The sequence below is a fragment of the Salminus brasiliensis genome, chromosome 16 (genome assembly GCF_030463535.1).
Source record: "Salminus brasiliensis chromosome 16, fSalBra1.hap2, whole genome shotgun sequence".
Lineage (NCBI taxonomy): Eukaryota > Metazoa > Chordata > Actinopteri > Characiformes > Bryconidae > Salminus > Salminus brasiliensis.
Window position 1 is genome coordinate 7,399,282 of NC_132893.1, and position 21,135 is coordinate 7,420,416.

The following is a 21,135-nucleotide window of genomic DNA, read 5'->3' on the forward strand; positions in this document are numbered from 1 at the left end:
TGCTACCACAAGCCGACACCTGACTGCCATCTTGCTCAGTAAACCAGATTTTCAGATCTGCTCCCTCCTCCTGCTTTCTGCATAACAGGCTCTACTACCTCTAAGCTCTGGTGACGTAAAGTGAGAGTTACGCTGTCCGATCTGTGGTCCTCCCACAGCCTCCACCTTAAAGTTGTGAGAGTTTTAAACCTGAGCAAAAGGACACCTGCTGAGTGCTGAGCTAGCAGTTGTAGTGGCTCCTGTCAACAAATACAAGGACTCTTAAGAGAGGCACTTCAGCAGCCCCTGAATGCATGCAACAGTGTGATGACTTTTTTTTATTTAGGAATATGAAAGTAAAAGCACCTTAACTGTTGCCTCGTGGACATAGACGTAACTCCAGACAAGATATTCCAGATTTATTGGCTCTGTTGACTGATGCCACAGTACTATGATGGAGATCGAGTCTATGGTAGCCAACACTGCTCTGATCAGGGCTAGAGAAGGTAAGTGGAATCTGACCTGACTGGGATTTTACTGGGATAGACTGGGATAGAGCAAAACATAGAATTGGCTTATTGGATTGAAAAACTAAATGCATGGATATGTCACACTCCCATAGTAGAAGCATTTTTGGTTCTCTAAAGAAAGCACTTACAGGTTCTTTAAGGCGATGGTTCCCAAGCATAGTGCTGGAGAACCTTCTGTGCTGCTCATTTGAGTGGTTTCCTGCTCTAGCACACCACCTTTAACTTAGGAAGGCCTTGGAAATTTGCCGATTAGCTGGATCAGGTGTGTTGGAAGCAGGGTACTGAAAGTGCTTCTTCTATGCCTTTGCCCTTCCATAAAGAAAGAGGCCATCATTATCATAGGCTTTCATATATAATTATCCAATGGAATGAAGGGCTGGTTGATATCACCTCGAGTTCAGTTCCATATCACTGCTTTAAACTGCCCTACAGAATGCAGGTGTGTATGTGTGTGTGTGTGTGTGTGTGTGTGTGTGTGTGACATGGAAGTCACTTGTACTTCGTTTTGAAGAACTATTAGTAGATTAAATTAGATAAATTAAATCCATCCGTTCAAAATGTGCACCTTTGTCCCACACACAGAACCTGTGTGTAAGGCGCAGAGCGTCACCATCTACAAGCACTTCTATTAATAGCGCTAGCTTTCGATGTTGGCCTGCGGGGGGAAAGATACAAAACAGCACATTCTGCATTTTTTCTCCACTCCATGTACAAACAAAACACGTCAGAGGCACATCACTTGAAGAGTCATGAAACAGGTACGACTCGGATGTCCTCAGGTCACAAACAGGTTGGACTCCTTTTCTCGCAGCTACCACTCTCGCAGCCTCCATCTGCACAAAGGCTAAAATTAGAACCCTGAGATGTGAATGGTGAAGTTGTTAGGAACGTGCTGGGGAATGTTTTCATCATACTGTTAATGGACAGGTGCACTGAACCGCTTAAACAGCCTATGGACAACCAGCGGTCTTCTGTTACCAAAGAATAGGCCCACCAGTTTGTACAGAAGTCCCTGTAGTTAGTGTGTAATAAGCCTTGTCTGGTTACTCTAGGTGTACTGCATAACAGGTTGTACAATTTTAAGTGTTATTTTAACACTTACACATGCTTTCCCAGCTTGTGCTTTATGGTTAAAAGTGAATTCCATCGTTTTTCAAAATCCCTGCATTATTCAGTTCTTAAGCTGGAAACGAAGTCATTCTGAGTGGTTTGATTTGAAATGGCTCTTTGTTCAGAGTCAGATTTCTGTACATTGTTGGAGAATGGAACAAATATAGACACTTTATCTACTATCCAAAACCACCAGTGAGTCTAAATATGTCTTCTGAGTTTTTATATGTCATGTTGATAAAACTAAAATCAGCTCTGACTAATCTGACACCAACAATCATGCCACGCTCCAGATCACTGAGATTTCATTTTTGAGATTTCTCATTCTGATGGTTGATATGAACGTTATCTGAAGCTGTTGATCCTTGTCAGCGAGACTTGTCAGCTGCCGTCGACTTCGCAGATTTGATAATTGCATGAATGATTAGGTAATGAGTGAGGGTAGAGCTCCAGAGTGGAGGTCGAAAGACGTAATAGGCCTTGCTCTTTCTGACTGGGTGGGATGCTGTCCAGTGCAGGCATCTGTTAGCTGATGTAACAGAAAAAAAGAGATGCAGTTGGCTGGCTTATTGTGACTTGGAGGAAGTTATTTCACCCTCCCAGTGCTGGTAGTGCTGGAGTGTGTGGTAGGAAGAGTGAGAACTGAAAAAATAAATAAATAAGGAATTATTATTATTATTATTATTATTATTATTATTACTACTACTACTACTACTAATAGTAGTAGTAGTAATAATAATAATAATTATTATTATTGTTACGATTATTATTAGAATTAGGACTACTGTACATTTAAAGTTATGACTTTAGGAGCTCTACCAATTTTAATATCAAATTTGACTAAAATGTCTTTATTATGAAATAGGAAGGTTTGAGCAGGCAGATGTCAGACACACATCTCAGAAACGTTTATATTTTGTTACCGTTTCACTGTATTGCATTGTCTGATTCTGGAAAATATGCTTTTCAAAATCTAAAAATGGAAAGGCATTACACATAAAACATTACATTACACAATATTTAATAACAATAATTACACATGGAACAAACAGAATGACGATAATTTTGACCTCTGAAGACAAAGTCAGCTTTAGTTTCTATTTTAAGACGAGATAATAAAGGAAGATTAACCCCTTAACGCAGCAAGGCTTATTACACACTAAGGCATTTTCCTCAGTAACTACAGGGTCTTCTGTACAAACTGGTGGGGCTATTCTTTGCTAATAGAAGTTTGTAATAACACTTTCAGCCTGCTGACGGTCTATAGTTTTATTAAGGGGTTAAAGCAATCAATAATCCTGTTGATTTAATAAACAAAAACTAAAGTTTAACAAACTTCAAAGTTAAGATGTGAACAAAGTCATTCAGAGGGGTTGGTGTGAAATGCTCGGAGATATATGACCAGGTCATAGTTGTTTACCAGAAGTCAATACCTCCAAAAGTTACATCACAAAAAGCTACAGTATGAAAGTTGAAGTGAATATGCTGCGCGATGACGTTGTTTTATGATAGTTCAATACTACATTCACGGCAGAGAGATACAAGCCAACAGGATTTGCAGTATGTATTTAATATACTGTACATTTAAATAGTTATGATTAATGATATGATTCTTAGCCCAAAAAGGAAAGCCTGGAGCTGAGCTTATTGATTGGAGCTCTACTAAGTCAAATATCAAGTAAATTTTGTATTATAAAATAAGCTGTTGTAAAGGTTTGTGCAGGCAGATGTTAGACACACATCTTAAAAACGTTTATATTGAGACGTAATAAAGATTCAAGCAGGGTGTCATAGAGCGCAGTAGTCCCCATCTAAAAATGATAGAAGACACATGACACAGAGGTTCCCTGTTCATTTCAATCATACATAGAATGTCTAGATTAGCTTTGCAGACACTCCAGATGTTTCTTTACAACGAACCATTTCTCTTGTTGAAGGTGTCCTCTCAAGGTGTAGCTTTCACTCACACACACATACCCACATCCGAACAGTAAAACTATGTCACCTCTTTAGTCCTAAGTTCTCTCTCTATCTATTTTTACCCCGGGTTCTGTTTGTGTGGTACAGGATACCAGAGATGCTTGTACACTCGACTGTCAACACATAATAATGAAGGCTGGCACACATTTCAGATGGAAGTCCTTATATGGACACTTTATTTCGATGAACATCTATTTTTAGAATGCCCATTGTTTGTTGTCCTTTTTCTTTTCCTCTTGAGTATCAGATGCAGCGCTTTCAACACATGAACACACAGCGCTTTGGGAAGCCTGTAGAGCCGACTACGCCACTTTAGGAATTTGCCCAAGGAAATTAGTTTTAGTCTGTTTATTTTTTTTCCCCTTTAAGAATTTCAAGAACGTTTCAAAGCATTGCAAAGGTCTCGGAGGCACAACTATCTATTTCTGTGCGTACACTCCTTAAAGCTTACAAATAATAAAACTGTTAAAAACAGTAAGTTGCATTAAAAAAAGATAAGATAACAATCTACGAAGTGCATTTGAACACTCTATAACCAAGGAAAGCATCAATCAGAATTCAAATAAGACAAAGGATAAACTGAGGAGGACTGAGCACCAACTGCCCAAACAGAGAAAGTGAAAATTGAAGCTAAACAAAGAAGGTGGTGTACACTTACACTTGCATGCTCACACACACTGCAAATACATGTTTTTAGATTTATTCTAAATATGAAATGTATACACACATATACATAAAACGTACAAATACTCTTGTTGTCTAAAAATACTTTTGCATAGCCGTTTTTTAACGCACTCCAACAACTGCCCAGTGCACTTCTTTTATGAGTGTATTTAACTCCACTGACCACATAATAACAACACAAAAATTCTACAGATTCCCAAAATTTCCCACAATGAAATGGGATCTAAAATGGAATTGAGAATGTTTAGAGAAATCTACAGAGACGGGTTTGATCCCAGTGGTGATGAGAATGGAACTTCAGTCTTCTGGTAAAAAGTTCATCATAGGACGTTACTACAAACGATATGAGACATCTGAGAAATAGGAGAAATATGAAACGTAAAGGCCTACAATGTATTTTACTGTACCTGGTAATGACAGAGAAGTACATGTAGGTACATGTTCAAACGCAAAATAGTCAGGTTGTCTTGTAATGGATCAGTAAGTTAGCATGCTTGGCATCATGCTTAAAATTTGTAGATTCCCATGCCTTTTGAGTTTTCTCCCAGAGCCGCCGACTGCTGGGTCTGTACAAACGATCCAATTACAAACCAATGGAAGTAAGACGAGCAGTAGCCTTCAGCCTTAGCCTTAGTTATTCTTTGGAAGAGTGGATTGTTATTTAAATATTTTATAATCTAATACCTGTGCAAAAGTATTTTTAGATGACAGTATTTGTATATGTATATGGTTTTATGTATATATTGTACACATTTCATATTTGATGTGAATAGTACATGTATTTGCAGTGCATGTGAGCATGCAAGTGTAAGTCAAATTTCACTTTTATAATAATGCATTTTCAAATGTAGTTTCAAAAATGATATTGGACTGAAATTCTCCTCCCTGGTAATAACCCTGTCTCTTATCTCTGAAGGCTGCGGTGGCAAACACAAAGGAAGAAGTAGGAGATGGAGAGAACTTCTGCGCTTTCCTCACATTAATCAGTGTACAGAGCTGGAGAACAGCATTGGTAAGGACTTGGATAAAAGCTTCAGTCACTTCAGCCCTTCTATATTAGATCAGATTAGATTGTTGTGTTTAAATAATCAATGTATTGTAGAATCATTGTTACATAGTACAGCTCAGTACTATGGTTTGCCACTGGATATTAGCAGCTACTTAGTAAAGTAAAGTTCCAGTGCTCATAATAAGTTAACGTTCTGTCTTACAGAACGGGACTATTACAGCCTATGTGTAAAACAACCTATTGGGAAAGTGCTGTTTAACCTCTACTGCGACACAAGACCGGAACTCAAACGCTGCGTTAACTTCCTGGATGCAATGGTATTCTATTTTTATATATTGTATTGTGCAGTTGGACATACAGATAGGATTCATACAAAATAACAAAATGATGGGTAAGCTGAAAAGGATAAAGCAGGATATTCTGAATATACTAAATTCAGTAACCTTTTAAAGCCATGTGTATCGGATTTGATACATATTTGAATTTTTGAGAACTCTGCAACATCAGGGTGTTAATTAAACAATTTGCTAATCATCTTACATCATTCTTAAACAATATATAAGTAATAGCCGTAATCTATAGTTCTTGTTTCCTGCTCCTTGGTGCACTGCATGCACCAGAAAAATACATACAGATTGAACCTTATATATTGAGTTAAAAAAAACGCTGCTGAGTGGTTAAACGGAATAAGGTGCTGTCACTATGACTAGTTAGAATCCCGGTCATGTTGCAAGCCATCGGCAGCCAGAGCCTGAGAGAGCACAATTGGCTTTGCCCTTTCCCTAGGCTGGGTAGATGCCACTTTCTCCACACATCACTCCAGTGCCACTGGCAGTAGCTGGCCAATGCATTAGAGGACAGGGCACTTTCCTCAGATCTGGTACACAGCAATATCCTCCAACCACATTGGTTGCCCAGTTGCATTGGCTGCAGTTTGGAAAAACAGGCGCTGGCTGCCTTCTTCCCAGAGGTGGGAGCATTGCAAGTGATATGGCGAGAAGATGTAGGGGTTGGGTAATTGGCGGAAAACTCAGGGGGGAAAAAACAACAAAAATAAATATTTACAGAATAAAAGTCACATTCGGAGGGTTATTTAATTCCTTTTTTTAAATAACAGTTTAGAGGGTAAAATAAACACTACAGTTTTAAATAATTTGTATAAACGTGTCTCTACATAAATCATAGATAGAAATGTCTGCAATTTAGCAATGTTTTTAAAATGGTTAAGAGGTCAGGGTCTAAGGTCATATTAATGTTTTTTTTGTTTAAGATTAATCTTAAATTAAGATACAAGTCTTGTAAAAGGAGAAATGTTGCCCTATGTTCTTTATCTTTGCCATCACCATGATTCAAAGCACTATTAAGAAGGGTATTAAAATGGAATTGCTGTAGGGCTGTTGCTAAGCTCTTTACCTCTGTTTGATATTAGGAAAAACATGAACTGACTCAAGACGAGAATCAGAAGACCAGTGGCAATGAGATTATCGAAAAGTACCTCAACCCAAAGGTAACTAAGCAGATATGAATCCGTACTTGCTGTGAAAATGCTGTGAAAATTCTCTAAATATATTATTACTGCGCTGGCACAAGAATAAGTACTGGGCCTGTACTGACCTCATATAAACATGTAACAAAATGATGTAGGGATGCTGGGGTACTTCAATCTGCAGTCTCATGTACTGTATGTGTTCAGTCTCCTGATTTTGTGCAGGAGATACCAGAGAACCTGCAGCAGATGTACATAGAGAACCTCCAGCGCAACGTCTGTAATGGAGACTTCAGCCACTTCCGAAAGTGAGAATCAGACATTTCTACCTCAGTAGGTTTTCTGTATGCTAAAACTGCAGCTGACCACATGGTTGAGCTTCTTCTCTTCTTGGCTTTTCCGGCTACAGAACAGTCCATGACTTTCTAAGTGGAGCGCCCTTCAAAGATTATCAGAAAAGCATGTTTTTTGACCGTTTCCTGCAGTGGAAGATGGTCGAAAGGTGAGTGGCTCTACTTACCTACACTTGCAGGTATTGTTTCATACTTTCCTGACAAGCTACAGCCAGAGGATTTTTTAGACTGAGGACCAGCATAGATGTTCATACAAAAAAAAAGGATATATATACTACTGTGCCCAAATGGACATCAATTCATTCAGCTATTTTGTTACATTGCACTCATTGCTGAAACAGAGCTTGTCACGTCCCTGCAGAGAAGTACTGCTAATAGAATAGGACGTGGGCTAAAAACGTATGAAGCTATAAAGCTCTGAAATGATGGTTGAGCTGTGAGTTGGGGATGAGGTGTGGTGGTGATCATCTAACATCCTGACCTCACTAATGCTCTTGTCACTGAATGCAGTCAAATTCCCATAGCCATGCTTCAAAATCTAGTAGAAAGCTTTCTCAGAACAGTAGGAACAGTTGATTCAGGAAAAACTCTTTTTTAATACCCTTGATTTTGGAAGAAGCCATGAGTGAGCAGGTGTCCCAATACTTTTGTCCATATGCATATTGCAAAAATATGTGAAATAAGGTGTATTGTAATGTTTCTGCCCCCAGAAAGCCTGTTACAAGGGACATGTTTCGAGAATACCGTGTTTTGGGAAAGGGAGGGTTTGGAGAGGTAAGGAGCTTTTGAGCTTTACAGCTTAAATTCCATATGCAGATCATATATCACCTATATATATATATATATATATATATATATATATATATATATATATATATATATATATATATATAATTTTATGCAATATTCCTTACTATATACTGGTTTATAAATGGATCTTTAAGTAGCTATATTTCATCTTCAGTGTATCACCACTTTAGCATAATGAAACTAAATCCAATGCATTCATTACTTCTTTTGCCTCAGGTTTTTGCATGCCAGGCCCGGGCCTCTGGGAAAATGTACGCCTGTAAAAAACTGGAGAAGAAGCGCGTCAAAAAGCGCAGGGGTGAACACCTGGCCCTCAATGAGAAACAGATCCTTGAGAAGGTCAACAGCAGATTTGTGGTAAGAATTCTGCTTTCTAGGGCACGTCTGTTAGGGCTGTTACGATACAGGAATGGACTGTGTATAGTATCACAATGCTCAATACCAAATTAGTCCAAGACTTTTTTATAATAAGAGGTTATCATACGGCATCATATGGCTTCATGTGCAACTTTTTTGACATTTTTTAATTTAGCGTCTTTAACATAACAATAAGTAGCTCATTATTGCCCGGGGGTCACAAGTTCAAATCCCGAGCCATGCCACTTTGCCATCAGTGACCAGAGAGCGAAAGAGTCTCTTGAGTCAACACTCTCATCAGCTGTTAGCTGGTGTGGCGGCGCTGAGGAGCTGATGCTTTCTGAAGTCTGCCAAACAACATGCAGATAAGCCAGAGGCATTCTGTAAAGACAATTGCTGAGGACTGATGATGCAAAATGCAACTCCACAATTGGCCACAATGAACAAAGGCATGTTTAAAGAAAAAAGGAGAAGCACCTGTGCCAGAAAACACCTTGTCAACTGTCAAGCAATGAGATCTTTTGAGGTTGTGTCACAGCCAGTGTCAGGGCAAACATTGCATGGGTAGATGGAATAATGGATTCCACAATTTTGAAAACAATAGGCCTTTTTCACCAACTGCTCTTAAGAAGATCGGTTTTCTAAAAACCTAGTACTTACACAGTTTTCACAAAGACGGATGTTTTCTTCTTCATTCCTGAGCACAATGGCATCCATCATCATCATTATCATTTTGTTAGGCCTTTTCTCAAGAACAAGAAAATTAAGAAAATTCTTAGAAAGAGAAAGAGAGGTGAAGGAGGCCCAATATGACAGAGTTATTTGAGGAACTGAAGCTGAAGAGCTGCTGCCGATTTAAGCGTCAGTATGTCAAAACACAACTCAAATTCCACCATAAAACTGCTTTGAGAAACGTCACTGAAAATCTGCAGGTAGATCTTAAACATGCTGTGCAACAAGACAGACCAAAAATACAGCAGAACTAGAGGCATTCTGCAAGGAAGTGTCTGTGTAAATTCCTAAAACAAGAACAGAAAGACAAGAAAGAAGATAAAAAAATAAGATAAACCCTAAGATAAAAAGGTGGTCTTAAGTATGGATTTAGTAGGACCTCCAAACATTTCTACCTGCTGTAATTACTATATATTTTTTTGTAATGTAATAAAATATAAATGACCTGTGCATTAGCATTTTCAGAAAAGTGATATTTTAAGTAGCCTGTTGTAGAGATTTTTTCTTTCTTTTTATTTAAAAAAAAAACAAATACACAAAACAAAATATGTAATTTGACCAAGGGAGTCTGAACACGTGCATATAACTTGAAGTTACACTGTCAAAATAATATGAATATTAATTTTAGGCTAAATAAAGAGTATTGCATTATTTGCTGTGTAGTAATTACTGTAGTTTTTAATATTCATTGGTTGGTCTTTTGATACACTGTACAACAGTCATGTCTACACCGGTAGTTCTCAAACCGGCTCCCTGGACAGTCTACATTTTTGCTTGATCCTGACTACCTGCACAAATGGTTAGAGCAAAACCCTTGATGACTGATTTGAGAACCATCAGTCTACACCATGTATTTAACCTCAAGTTTCTCAATGGCTCATGGATAGATCATTACTCCTACACCTACACATTTACCTGTGTTTTTTTACAGTCTCTTGCTTGAATGTAAAAAAGGCTCATGTCTGTCTGCAATAGGTCAGTTTAGCCTATGCCTACGAGACCAAAGATGCCCTTTGCCTGGTGCTGACGCTAATGAACGGCGGAGACCTGAAATTTCACATATATAACATGGGCAGCCAAGGATTTAGCAAACCAAGAGTCCAGTTCTACGCTGCTGAAATCCTCTGTGGCCTGGACCACCTTCACCAAAATTCCATTCTTTACAGGTAACATAACCTTACTGTCTAATCAGTCCTAAAACATGCCTCATAAAAACCAGCTAGCAGATGAGAATTGGTGATGACTAAATTGGGAGTTTTTTCTCCATTTAGGTGAAAGATAAAAGGTAACAGTAAAGGTAAAGGTGCACGCATTTGTCACTGTACACTGTACAGCGAAATTTGTCCTCCGCATTTAACCGATCTGTGGTAGTGAACACACACACACTAGTGAACCAGGGGCAGTGAGTACACACACACCCAGAGTGGTGGGCAGCCAACTCCAGCGCCCGGGGAGCAGAGAGGGTAAAGGGCCTTGCTCAAGGGCCCAACAGTGGCAAAAAAGGAAAAGAGGTATTTTAATGTAATGCAGGAATGACATTGCTAAACAAGCTAAACAGTGGACAGAGACCCATTTGGGTCATTTCCATAAGACTGTACCACACACAATTTCAGTTTCTATATAACAGAGCAAACGCTGGGTAAGATAAATAAGCCAACATTGAATTATCTAAATACATGGCTATTTTTACCCATGTAATGGGTTGTTTTTTGAGCAGTAGAACTGCTCGATAATGAAATTGTTTAATTTCTTCAAATTTTTGCTTCCTCTTAGCCACATCATCTTTGTCCCAACCTTTAAAAAGATTAGACGAAAAAAGTTACAATAGCTTTTACAGACACATGACGAAACGCCTGACACATTTGGCAGTCATAAAAACCTTATCCAAAGTAATGTACCCTACATTAAAAAAAAAGTGCTATAAAGTCTAGTCTAAGCAAGTTTGTTTGGTAGTTGTTTGGTTCTTCTAATGGTTCTTCCAATGGAGCGATGCCATAGCAAAACCACTTTTTGTCATAAATTGCAGAAATGTCAGTCTCTCTGATGCTGCCCAGAGCAGTCAGCTCAGCTCAGTGAAATTAAACTAATTTTACACTTTTAATTGATCACTTTTCCAAATACATTCAAGTTCCAGCCATGTTGAAATTATGACATTACTTTCTTAAAATATATTAACTAATGTTTATGTTAATGTAAGTTCTTTAAATTACTTCTACTTGGAACATACATTTTTCAACAAATTCATTTAATGAAATATAATCTTTCAGTCAGCAAATCTGTAGCAAATCTTGAAGCCAGTAAAAAAAAATGTACGTTCAACTAACGACTTTTCTGGAGGTATGTTTCTTTTTTCTCTGCTATAAGCTATATTTCACTTTTTTATTTTATTTCAGGGATTTAAAGCCAGAAAACATTCTTCTGGATGATTATGGTGAGTTGATCTATTCACAAAGACATATTTTACAATCAATTTCATTACATTATGTTTTACCCACCCTAATCTCACATACAACTACATTCCGCAGGATAGCTTGCATATAATTAAATGATTGCATGGCAATTATGGTTCAGCACAAGTAATAAACCTAAGCAGTTTCATTTCTATTTTTACCACCCAGTGTATATTCAGTTACTTTCCAGGAAGTTTCACTCATTGCATACCATGTCAACCGTCATAATCAGACACAAGGACTGTCAGGTGTCCTATCACGTTTTATTTATAATGAGCACTGGCTGTTTGAAGAATAACATTGCTGTAGCTTGGTGCGAACTGGTTTTCTCCAACAGATTTCCTCATGCTTTAGTTTTACAAGACCAGTTTGGTTTGACTTGATTCACAAGACTTAAGCACACCTAACCATGAGAAGAGAAAAAGAAGAGAAAACCGTGAGAGTGCTTGCATCATTCTTTCTTGCCCTGAACCGTCCATAAACACGAAATTCAAAAAAAAATATTAGCTCATTTTGAGTTTAATGTCAATAACACTTTTCTGAAAAGTTGGGACAGGGTCATGTTTACTACTATTTCCAAGCTTTATTTCTTGCAGCAAACAAGGAAATGTGAAATGGACAACAGTGTATAATTAAAAAATACAAATGCTTTAAGAAATAAAGAGCATTTCTCACAGGTAGAATAGCAATTAGTTTTCTCCAAACAATTAAAAGCTTTTTTTTGTAAAATGCATTTTTCTAAAGTGAGAAACATAAATAGAAACAACACAAAACCTTGTTTTGTCAATAAACGCAGGATGCAATGAAATTTAACAGAAAATATCACAAAGAGAAATTGCAATGTTAAACTTTTTTATTGTTTTTCAGGCTAGTAACATTCTACCAAAAAATTGGAACAAGAGCATGTTTATCACTACTCCTTAGCTTTCTTTCTGTGCCACAGACAAGGAAATGGAACATATAAATAAAATTAATATTTATAATTATATATTTTTTCATTGGTTGGCCCTGACTGGCTTTAAATAAAAAATGGGCATATATATTTTTTTTTTTCAAAAACAATACATTTCAATATCTGATATGTCTGATGTGTTTGTGCTAATTGTAAATAAACATAGGGTTTACATGATTTACATGTTTTTTTTTATTTACATTTTATGTAGTCTCACAACAGTTTTGGAAACAGGATTGTAGAAATAGGGCTGTGTGACAAAATCAGAATATTAGAATTGACAGATATTTGCTAAGCATCAGACTTAACATCAGAAAGATTTCACTGATATTTCAAACCAATGTTTGATCTGTGAGTGTGATCATTATGAGTGTTCAGGTAAGACTGGACATTTACATATTTGAAATTATTTGAAAAAAAAATATTGTACTGCATTTGGAAAAAATATTGCTTTGTAATAATAATTTGGGTAGATTTAGTTTTAGAGAAAATCAGGGTACTTCTAAAGAAAGCGACAGGAAGTGAAGTGTACAATGCCTCTTAATCACAGTTCCTAGAAGTTCTTTTGAAAATAGTTAAAGAACTTGGATATTCTTTGGAATCATGAGTTTAATTTGTAATCCTGACACAAGGAACAGGCTCACACTTACTGTAAAAAGCTCAAGGCTCAAGAGCACTCACGTCATTTTGGGCGTTGAATAATTATGCATGTTAAATGGGAAAATGTTCTTCATAATGTAATGAAGCTGACTAAGCTTTCCTGTTACACAACCAACAAGGAAACAGGATCTTGAGTCTTTTGCAGAGATCCTTTGTTGTCACTCACCTTGTCTTTGACTAATGTTCTGTTAAATATCTATTACATGCAACAAAACTCTAAACTGAATGTAATAGACTATTTAATCTAATTCTAGATCTAAACCTAATCGATGTAAACCTAAACTTTAATAGACCTAAAATTTACACTGTTGAAAATCCAGTGAGTTTCATCAGAAAAGAACAATTAAAGGATAACATTGCTGTCACAAAATGGCAATTTTATAGGAGAAGTTAAAAACCTTAACTTTCAATGGAAGTCATTCATTATTATTTGTTGATACCAAATAAAGGGCAACTGTCAGATCTATCTATCTGAAACTATAAAATAAAACGTTGCCAAGGTTGGAAAAAAGGGCCAATATAGTTCATTTAATATAGAATTTGTTTGCTCACAGGGCACATAAGGATCTCTGACCTGGGACTAGCAGTCAGCTTGGCTGAAGGACAGCTTGTTCGCGGCAAAGTGGGAACATCAGGATACATGGGTATGTCAAAATGTTGCTCTTTTCAGGTCGAAGCACACCCTTATCTTAAAGGGTGTGCAGGGTTTTCCAATTCCAACTTTTCATTGGAAATCTATTGGAAGTTTGTTCCACCACCTGGGATACCAAGACAGGGAAGAGTCTTGATGCTTATTTTTCATGGTTGGAGATTCAAGCTGAGCATTATGGAACAAGCTTTGACTGTTGATATAAGTTGATGTAGATGAAGATGTAGATGTAGGATGTGGGGTTTTAAATATGGGAGGCCACAGAAAGATTAAAAAGATTGAGGATTTGATTGCACGCATTGGAAGACCAGCCAGATGAAAACTCCAACATTTATTTCTTAAGATGACTCAAAAGACTTGACAACACTGGATGGCCTCCATAGAGAGTATAGGTCAAATCTTCCAGACAGTGTGGAGGAGAAACCGGCATGACCAAGCCAAGTTTACATGAGCTATGAATAATAACTGGTCATCCAGAATTACACCAAGGCTTTGTGCCTCTTCAGGCTGAAAGACATAGGAAGTTCTTGTAGGAGATGTCAAGATCACAGAGAGGAACATGTAGTTGCAGGAATGTACATGCGCACAGAAGAGATCAGCCAAGCTAGTTAAGATATAACCAGGTATCTGAGTAAACAGTTGTGGGGGAAAAAATATTATAATATATATTACACTGCCAGAATAGGAAGTGTAAAGAGAAAAGAGAAGGGGACCCAGCACAGAGCCTTGTGGGACACCACTAGAGAGTCCACATAGGTAGATGTAGATTTTCTCTATGTAAGCTAATAACAGTGCCCCTACAGATAAGATCATTTCCATCTCCATTTCCCTGCATTTAAAGGTTGCTAAGACTTTGTAGTTGATAAATGTTTATAATAAATGTTTGGCCAGTTCATATGAATAATTACCTTGTGTTGAGGTCATTCAGGATTATTTTTTAGGTAGCATAAGAAAACACACAACTGTGCAGATCACCTCAAGTAAGGGACTTCCATGTTATCATTGTTTTGCAAAAACCTCCAAAGTATTTCTATTAGTCCATTTAGTCCATTTTCACACAAAAAGAAAAGTATTTGTATTTGACAGCCAGGCATATTTGAAACCCACTGACTTTAAAAAAATGGCATTAATCCACTGGAACATTAGAATAAGAACTGTCTCATTTTAACATTAGGAACATCAGAATTTCTAACTGAACTGTAAATGTCTTATCTCTCCATTTCTAGCCCCAGAGGTACTCAAAAATGAGTACTACAGTTATAGCGCAGACTGGTGGGGACTTGGGTGTATTATCTATGAGATGACTGCCGCAAGTGCACCATTCCGTGATCGCACCGAGCGCCTTCACAGGAAGGAGTTGGAGATGAGAGTGCTGGAGTCAGATGTGCGCTACAATGAAAAGTTCGACATGGCCACTAAAGCCATCTGCCGGGCGGTAAGCAGCACAGCCAGCCAGTCAGAGTATTAACCTGTTAATGTCTATATAGTTTTATATTGGTTTGTTGTCTGAGTTCTGCCTGATAATGGATCTGTGAATTTATGAATTTATTCCACATCAATTAAACTAAGTAATTAATTAATTAAACTACCCCCCCCATTATATAGTTTATTTAATATACTCTTATGATGTTATTAGTTTTGCTAAGACAAATGTTGATAAATTGTTGTTATTCAAAAATCATCTTAGGAATTCTGCTTTTTCCCCATAAGATTTCAAATATTTTTATTTTAGTAAAAATTTTATATTCTTATAAAATTAGGTTCTTACATTTTTACCTTACAACAGCCTCACATGTGTCTCTGATTGTAGGAGAAGGTGAGGTAAATCGTTGAACAGGATTAAAAGTGAAGTCTTTACGTACTGTTAGTTTCATAAGGCAAAAAATGGCTTTCTGACATCATGCCAAGTTTGATGGTCAGTGGAATATTGAATAGGTGACCAGACACTAGATGATGCTTGTGAGAGAGTCTAGAATCAAGACACATTTAACCATTACAAAATGTAAATCTGCTTGTTTCACTAGACAGGATAGCATAAAATGCTGTAAAGCTTTTTATCTCCAGTTATAAGACTGAATCACTGTGTTCTTTGGACATGCATTCTTTATTCTGCTAGTAAAACAACACATTTGCCAACTAATGAGCACTTAGTAGCAGTAATCTCCTAGAACTGACATTCTGAATTTCACAGTTATACAATGGTTCACTCAAATGCTGTGCAGTGTGAATGACATCCAGATTAACGTACATTGTTTCCATTAATAAAGTCATATTTACCTCTGAAATGATCAGAAATCAACACAGTTCTTGATTTTGCCAAATAATTTTTAAAAAGTATTCAACTTTACTGATATTTTCTACAAGCAGTCTGCATAACCCTGCTACGTAAACGTTTGTTTCAGAATCAGAATCAGAATCAGAATCGGACTTTATTGGCCAAGGAATTTGTTTTTGGTTACAGTAGCTCACAGTGCACGATAACTGACATTACAGAAGTAACAAACACACCCAACCTTCACACAAACACACACACACACACACAGTGACATACACGCACAGACACACCTGTAAACTTAACATGTGCTGAGTTGTATATTTAAAGTAAAGTGCTAAGTGCAGCAGTAAAGAACAGTGCAGACTGGATTAAATGGATATAAATATGGAGAACAGAGGAGTCACTGGTTGAGACGGTAGTACAGATTGTTCTGAGACACTATCAGATAAATAAAGTGCAGTACAGAGAAAGGAGAGTGAGAGAGCATCTGGATAGGATGTATGTATGTAGTAGACTGTATACAGAAAGTATACAGTATAAAGTAGTTGTTTCCAGCATCTTCTAACACTGCACATAAAAACAATGCACAACAGTGTCAGAACACAACTAACCCCCCAGTGTGGAGGCTTCAGACTATACCTGTCTCATAAATGTACATATCAAAGAATTTCTACAGATCCCTCCTGTCTTTGTATGTTCTGTATTTTGTGTATATTTTGTACTTATTTAATATAATTTTCAAACTTTATTTGAATATGTTTAGTATGTATATAGTTTTTGTCCTCCTGTAGAGCATCAACCTGAGCCTCACCACAAGCATTTCAATGTATAAATGTCCTGACATGTTGTGCAAATGACAAATAAACCTGAAACCTGAAACTTGTACTATAGCCTGGGTAGCTCTGTAGTAAAGAGTTACAAAGAGAGTGAAATAATCTAGGTGTGAAACTCATGGTTCATAAAATAAATGTTATTATTTTTATGGAATAAGAAATGTATTGGAATATGACAAGATGAACAAGACATGCCTTTTTTACCCTGCTTCAGTTTGTTCCCAAACATGAATTCATTCATTACATGAGATAATCAATTATGACTACAGTCTGATCACTACACTACATATGACTACATAACTGATCACTGTTATTTTTCAATCAGCTCTTGACCAAGAATCCAAAAGAGAGACTGGGATCTAACCTTGACGGCGCAGCAGCTGTTAAAGCCCATGCGTTCTTCAAGGACATTAACTTCAGGAGGCTGGAGGCAGGAATGCTGGACCCCCCTTTTGTTCCAGATGTGAGTTTGAAATAGAAAATAAACCATAACTTGCACATTTACAAATGCCTATGTTGTATTTCTGATCACTGAGCTCCACCTACCTCACAGGTCCACTGTATAGTTGTACAGTTTCACAGTATTGTATAACACAGTATTGATTTTTAATAATAGTCTATATGCAAAGATGGGTGGCAGACAGTGGTTCATTTTGTGTTGTGTTTAAACCCGACCACTAGACAGCAGTGTTGTACTCTGTTTGTTTTTTTTAAATCCCACTGTTCTGATTGGATAAACAGTAAACCTTTTTTGCATATGACGGTGTGTTTTTTTTTTACTATGACATTTTTTCTTAAATTTGATGTAAAAAATTACAACTGCCTTAGGGATGTCCCGATCAAGTTATTTAGCCCCCTAATCGAATCTGAGGACCTGATTCTATACCCCGTGCAAGGTGGGCCACAAAGCTCATTGCTATCTTACACCTCGCCAACAGTCTATTTTCACGCCTTTCATCTGCATTGTTTAAATAGCAGCAATGCTTCTAAATATATCTCTATATGTTGGCGGTGAATTGTCAACACAGGCGCATGCCCAACGCGCCCAACTACGCCATTGATATAGCAATCCACCAAAGTCTGACCGCATCTGGCTCTTAAAGGAAGGCAAGTGACACGCTGTTAGTTTTATTGCATGTTACACCCAAAACACCCATGATATACCCATGGCATAATTAATTAAGAGACTGCATTTCGAGCCACGCAAGGCATACTTTTTCCGTTGTTACGATAGCAGAGACACACTGATACGCCCTAAATCAAACTGTGCGCAATCAGCTTGTCTCTTGCCATTCTCGTTAAGAGCCAGGTGTGGTCTGACTTTGGTGGATTGATATTCCAATGGTGCACGGTTGACAGCTCGCCTAAAGATTGCTAAAATAGGGCCTTTCTTAATGCTGAGTATCAGCCGATACCAATCCAATCCACACAGTTTAGATTCAATTCAATTCCATTCAAATTTAGTTAATAAAAAGTATAATGCGTTTTATAACTGATGTTGTCACAAAGTAGCTTTACAGGAATCCAGTAATAGGTCAAGAGATCAACAAATTGTCATGCAGTTTATGCTACATTCAACTAATCTAATTTAATTTTTTTAGTGCTTACTCTGCTAACAGTTTTTTTTTCAGTTGCATAGAATAGAAATTTTCTGTTGAATGTGTAATTTCAGTGATGTACAGAAATGTACTTGGTATCACTTTACTTGGATGGTCCATTATAGATACCTTGTAGCATCATCTGAATATGAATTAACCCTAAAATGGTATGGTTAAGTTTAGCCTCAGGGTTAGGGTTAAGTGCATGGTTACATTTACTAGTCAGGTGAGCTTCTATGAGGCTTTTACAATAGACCATCCCAGCACCTTCAGAGCTCCCTCAAAAACCTTGAGAGGAACCTTGAGAGGACTCACAAGGGGGGACCCATTTTAAGAGACTTATCTTATAATATCTTCTGAGAACATCTGCTGGGCAGTAATGTCCATTAATGGTGCCTTGAGGACACCAGATGGCGCCCTGTACACTGTGGTTGAAACAAAGAATAGGAACTGGATTGGGATTAAAGTAGCGTATGCCCGATCCAGGTAATCATCCAATATCTGTTTTGGTTAATTAGTGATTCATTATTAAGGTTATTTTAATTGCTGTTTTGGTGCAACTAAGCCAAAGGAGAGGTGTAATGAAATGTGTCGATATAAAGCTTGAATGTGTGCAGTGATCTGAATGTGTATTAGCACTTGTTTTAAACAGATATCACAATCCTGTGATAATACTGAAAAACGTGAAGATTTTGGTCACTGCTATCATGCTCTCAAGCTCTTGCAGTCACTGACTTGTTCTGTATTCCTCTGCTAGCCGAGAGCTGTGTACTGCCAAGATGTTCTGGATATCGAGCAGTTCTCCACGGTCAAGGGAGTAAACCTGGACGAAATAGATGTGGACTTCTACACTAAGTTTAACACAGGAAGCATGGCCATCCCATGGCAGAACGAGGTGTGTGAATAGAATAGAATAATAGTGTGCCTTAATAAACACTTATAGACCCATTCATAATATAGTAGCAGTTCCAGGATTGTCATTTTGGATGGGCACAATAAATTCATGGGCATACCCAAAGTACAATTATAACTGAGGCGTTTGCTAAGCATTGTTCCAGCATTGTAGAATGGGTGGTGTAACTGTCTAAGCGCATTATTATCGATGCCACAGCCATTCATTAAGCATAACTAGCCTCACTCCCCCTATCACTCAGCACAGTGCTAAACAGTGCAGGCATCCGTTAAACTGTGTTAAGCAGCCCGAAGTAGATGAAGGGCCTCATGTCACTCGGATGAAGCAAATATTACCCTTCACTCCCCCCAGAGCTGGGAGCATTGTGCGATAGACTCAGGAAGGAGGAACACACATGCTGCGTTCCATTTGAACGTGGGGTTTTCCAAGATCCAAGTAGGAAATTTCTACTAGAACACCTCCACAAGTCAGATTTCCAAAATCCAGTTCAAAATCCAAGATGGCTACACTGTACTGTTAATAGTAACGGTAGTATTACACTGTTTATTAGCATTTCTGTCTATTTGTGTCTCATTAAATTAATGTTTACATGATGCTTGAATGCAAAACACAGAATTATGCGCCGTTATCAACAGGTATCACTAACAGTGCTAACCCTGTTGAGGGCCCTATTGTGGTTAGAGTCACCATAAAACACTGGTAAAGGATTGTCAAAGCAGTTGTCTTTAGCTAACTGGTTTTTGGAAACCAGTGTGATGTCATTCCCAGCTCCAACATCTGACTGTTGAGGTAAATGGAACGCAGCATTAGCCAACACCTCATAGTTGTGGTTACTGGGTAAACAGAGATTTGAATTAATTGATTTCCTGTAGTTTAAGGTGGGTGCTCCTAGTCCTCTAGGCCCAATCCTAGTCCCGCCACTGATTATAAACCACAGTACACATTCTCTTCTTGCTCATGCAGATGATCGAGAGCGAGTGCTTTAAGGAGCTGAATGTATTCGGCCCCAGAGGCTCGAGGACACCTGACCTCGACCGGACCATTCAAATCCGACAAAGCCTTGAACCCCGTCAAAAGACCCCACAGCCTACTCAGTCTTCTCGCCACAGGCTGATCGCTAAAATCTTCCGAAAAAGCGTAAGTGACGTTTTAAAGCAACACACTTCCAGTCCACCACCAATCCACCGATCGTGCTCCTGTTTCAGCAGATTTTAGCTAAACCCTAATCAACCGCACCAGATCTATTTGATTGGCTGAATGAGGTGTTCTATTGTGGGTTGGAGGTGAACTCTATAGCAAAGGTCGTCTCCAGGAGGAGGGCTACCCGAACGATTCCTGACACGTACAAGGCAGGAAAGTGCATCCACTGAACGTGTCGTTTCTGTTTTTCAGCATCGTGACGAGTCTACAGAGCCGAGGAGTCGTTCATCAAGAGTCCATACAGAAGACGCCAGAGCCAGACTGATAGACTCTTCTGATAGCTTGTAAATAGTTCCCACATTAATAACACTTGTGAAGCTGAAAGCACTGTTCTAATGTTGTGCTAAATTCAAAGAAGCTGAAATTCCCTGCAGGTGCTAACAAATATGGATCTTTGTCACATAGTGCAGGAGCATGATGCAACTTGAATTTCTCTTATTTTAAGCTTATTTTTACTTTTGTTTTTATATGTGTGTATATATGTGACTGAACATCTGTGAAACCCTTTTGTATATTTTGCCTTTTCCTCTATTAAACGTTACTGAAGCTGATAGATGTGTTTATAAATCTGTTGT

The 21,135-nt window shown here is 37.9% G+C and overlaps 1 protein-coding gene across 1 annotated transcript; it reads left to right on the forward strand.

Moving 5' to 3' along the window:
- The first annotated feature begins 433 nt into the window (after nucleotides 1-433).
- Nucleotides 434-20,848, forward strand: grk5 (G protein-coupled receptor kinase 5). Its single transcript, XM_072658339.1, has 16 exons — nucleotides 434-485; nucleotides 5,200-5,295; nucleotides 5,497-5,609; nucleotides 6,722-6,799; nucleotides 6,986-7,086; nucleotides 7,188-7,280; nucleotides 7,842-7,905; nucleotides 8,158-8,298; nucleotides 10,006-10,196; nucleotides 11,424-11,461; nucleotides 13,647-13,736; nucleotides 14,968-15,176; nucleotides 17,175-17,312; nucleotides 19,205-19,342; nucleotides 20,324-20,497; nucleotides 20,753-20,848. Exons 1-16 carry the CDS (start codon nucleotides 434-436, stop codon nucleotides 20,846-20,848), a joined length of 1,812 nt encoding a protein of 603 aa, XP_072514440.1.
- The last annotated feature ends 287 nt before the right edge of the window (nucleotides 20,849-21,135 follow it).

Excerpts from the sequence above, each read along its gene's own strand:
- grk5 (XM_072658339.1), top strand. The coding sequence starts at position 434 with ATGGAGATCGAGTCTATGGTAGCCAACACTGCTCTGATCAGGGCTAGA. Across the intron at positions 7,087-7,187 it reads GACTTCAGCCACTTCCGAAA|AACAGTCCATGACTTTCTAA; the intron begins GTGAGAATCAGA and ends TTCCGGCTACAG. Across the intron at positions 13,737-14,967 it reads GGGAACATCAGGATACATGG|CCCCAGAGGTACTCAAAAAT; the intron begins GTATGTCAAAAT and ends CTCCATTTCTAG.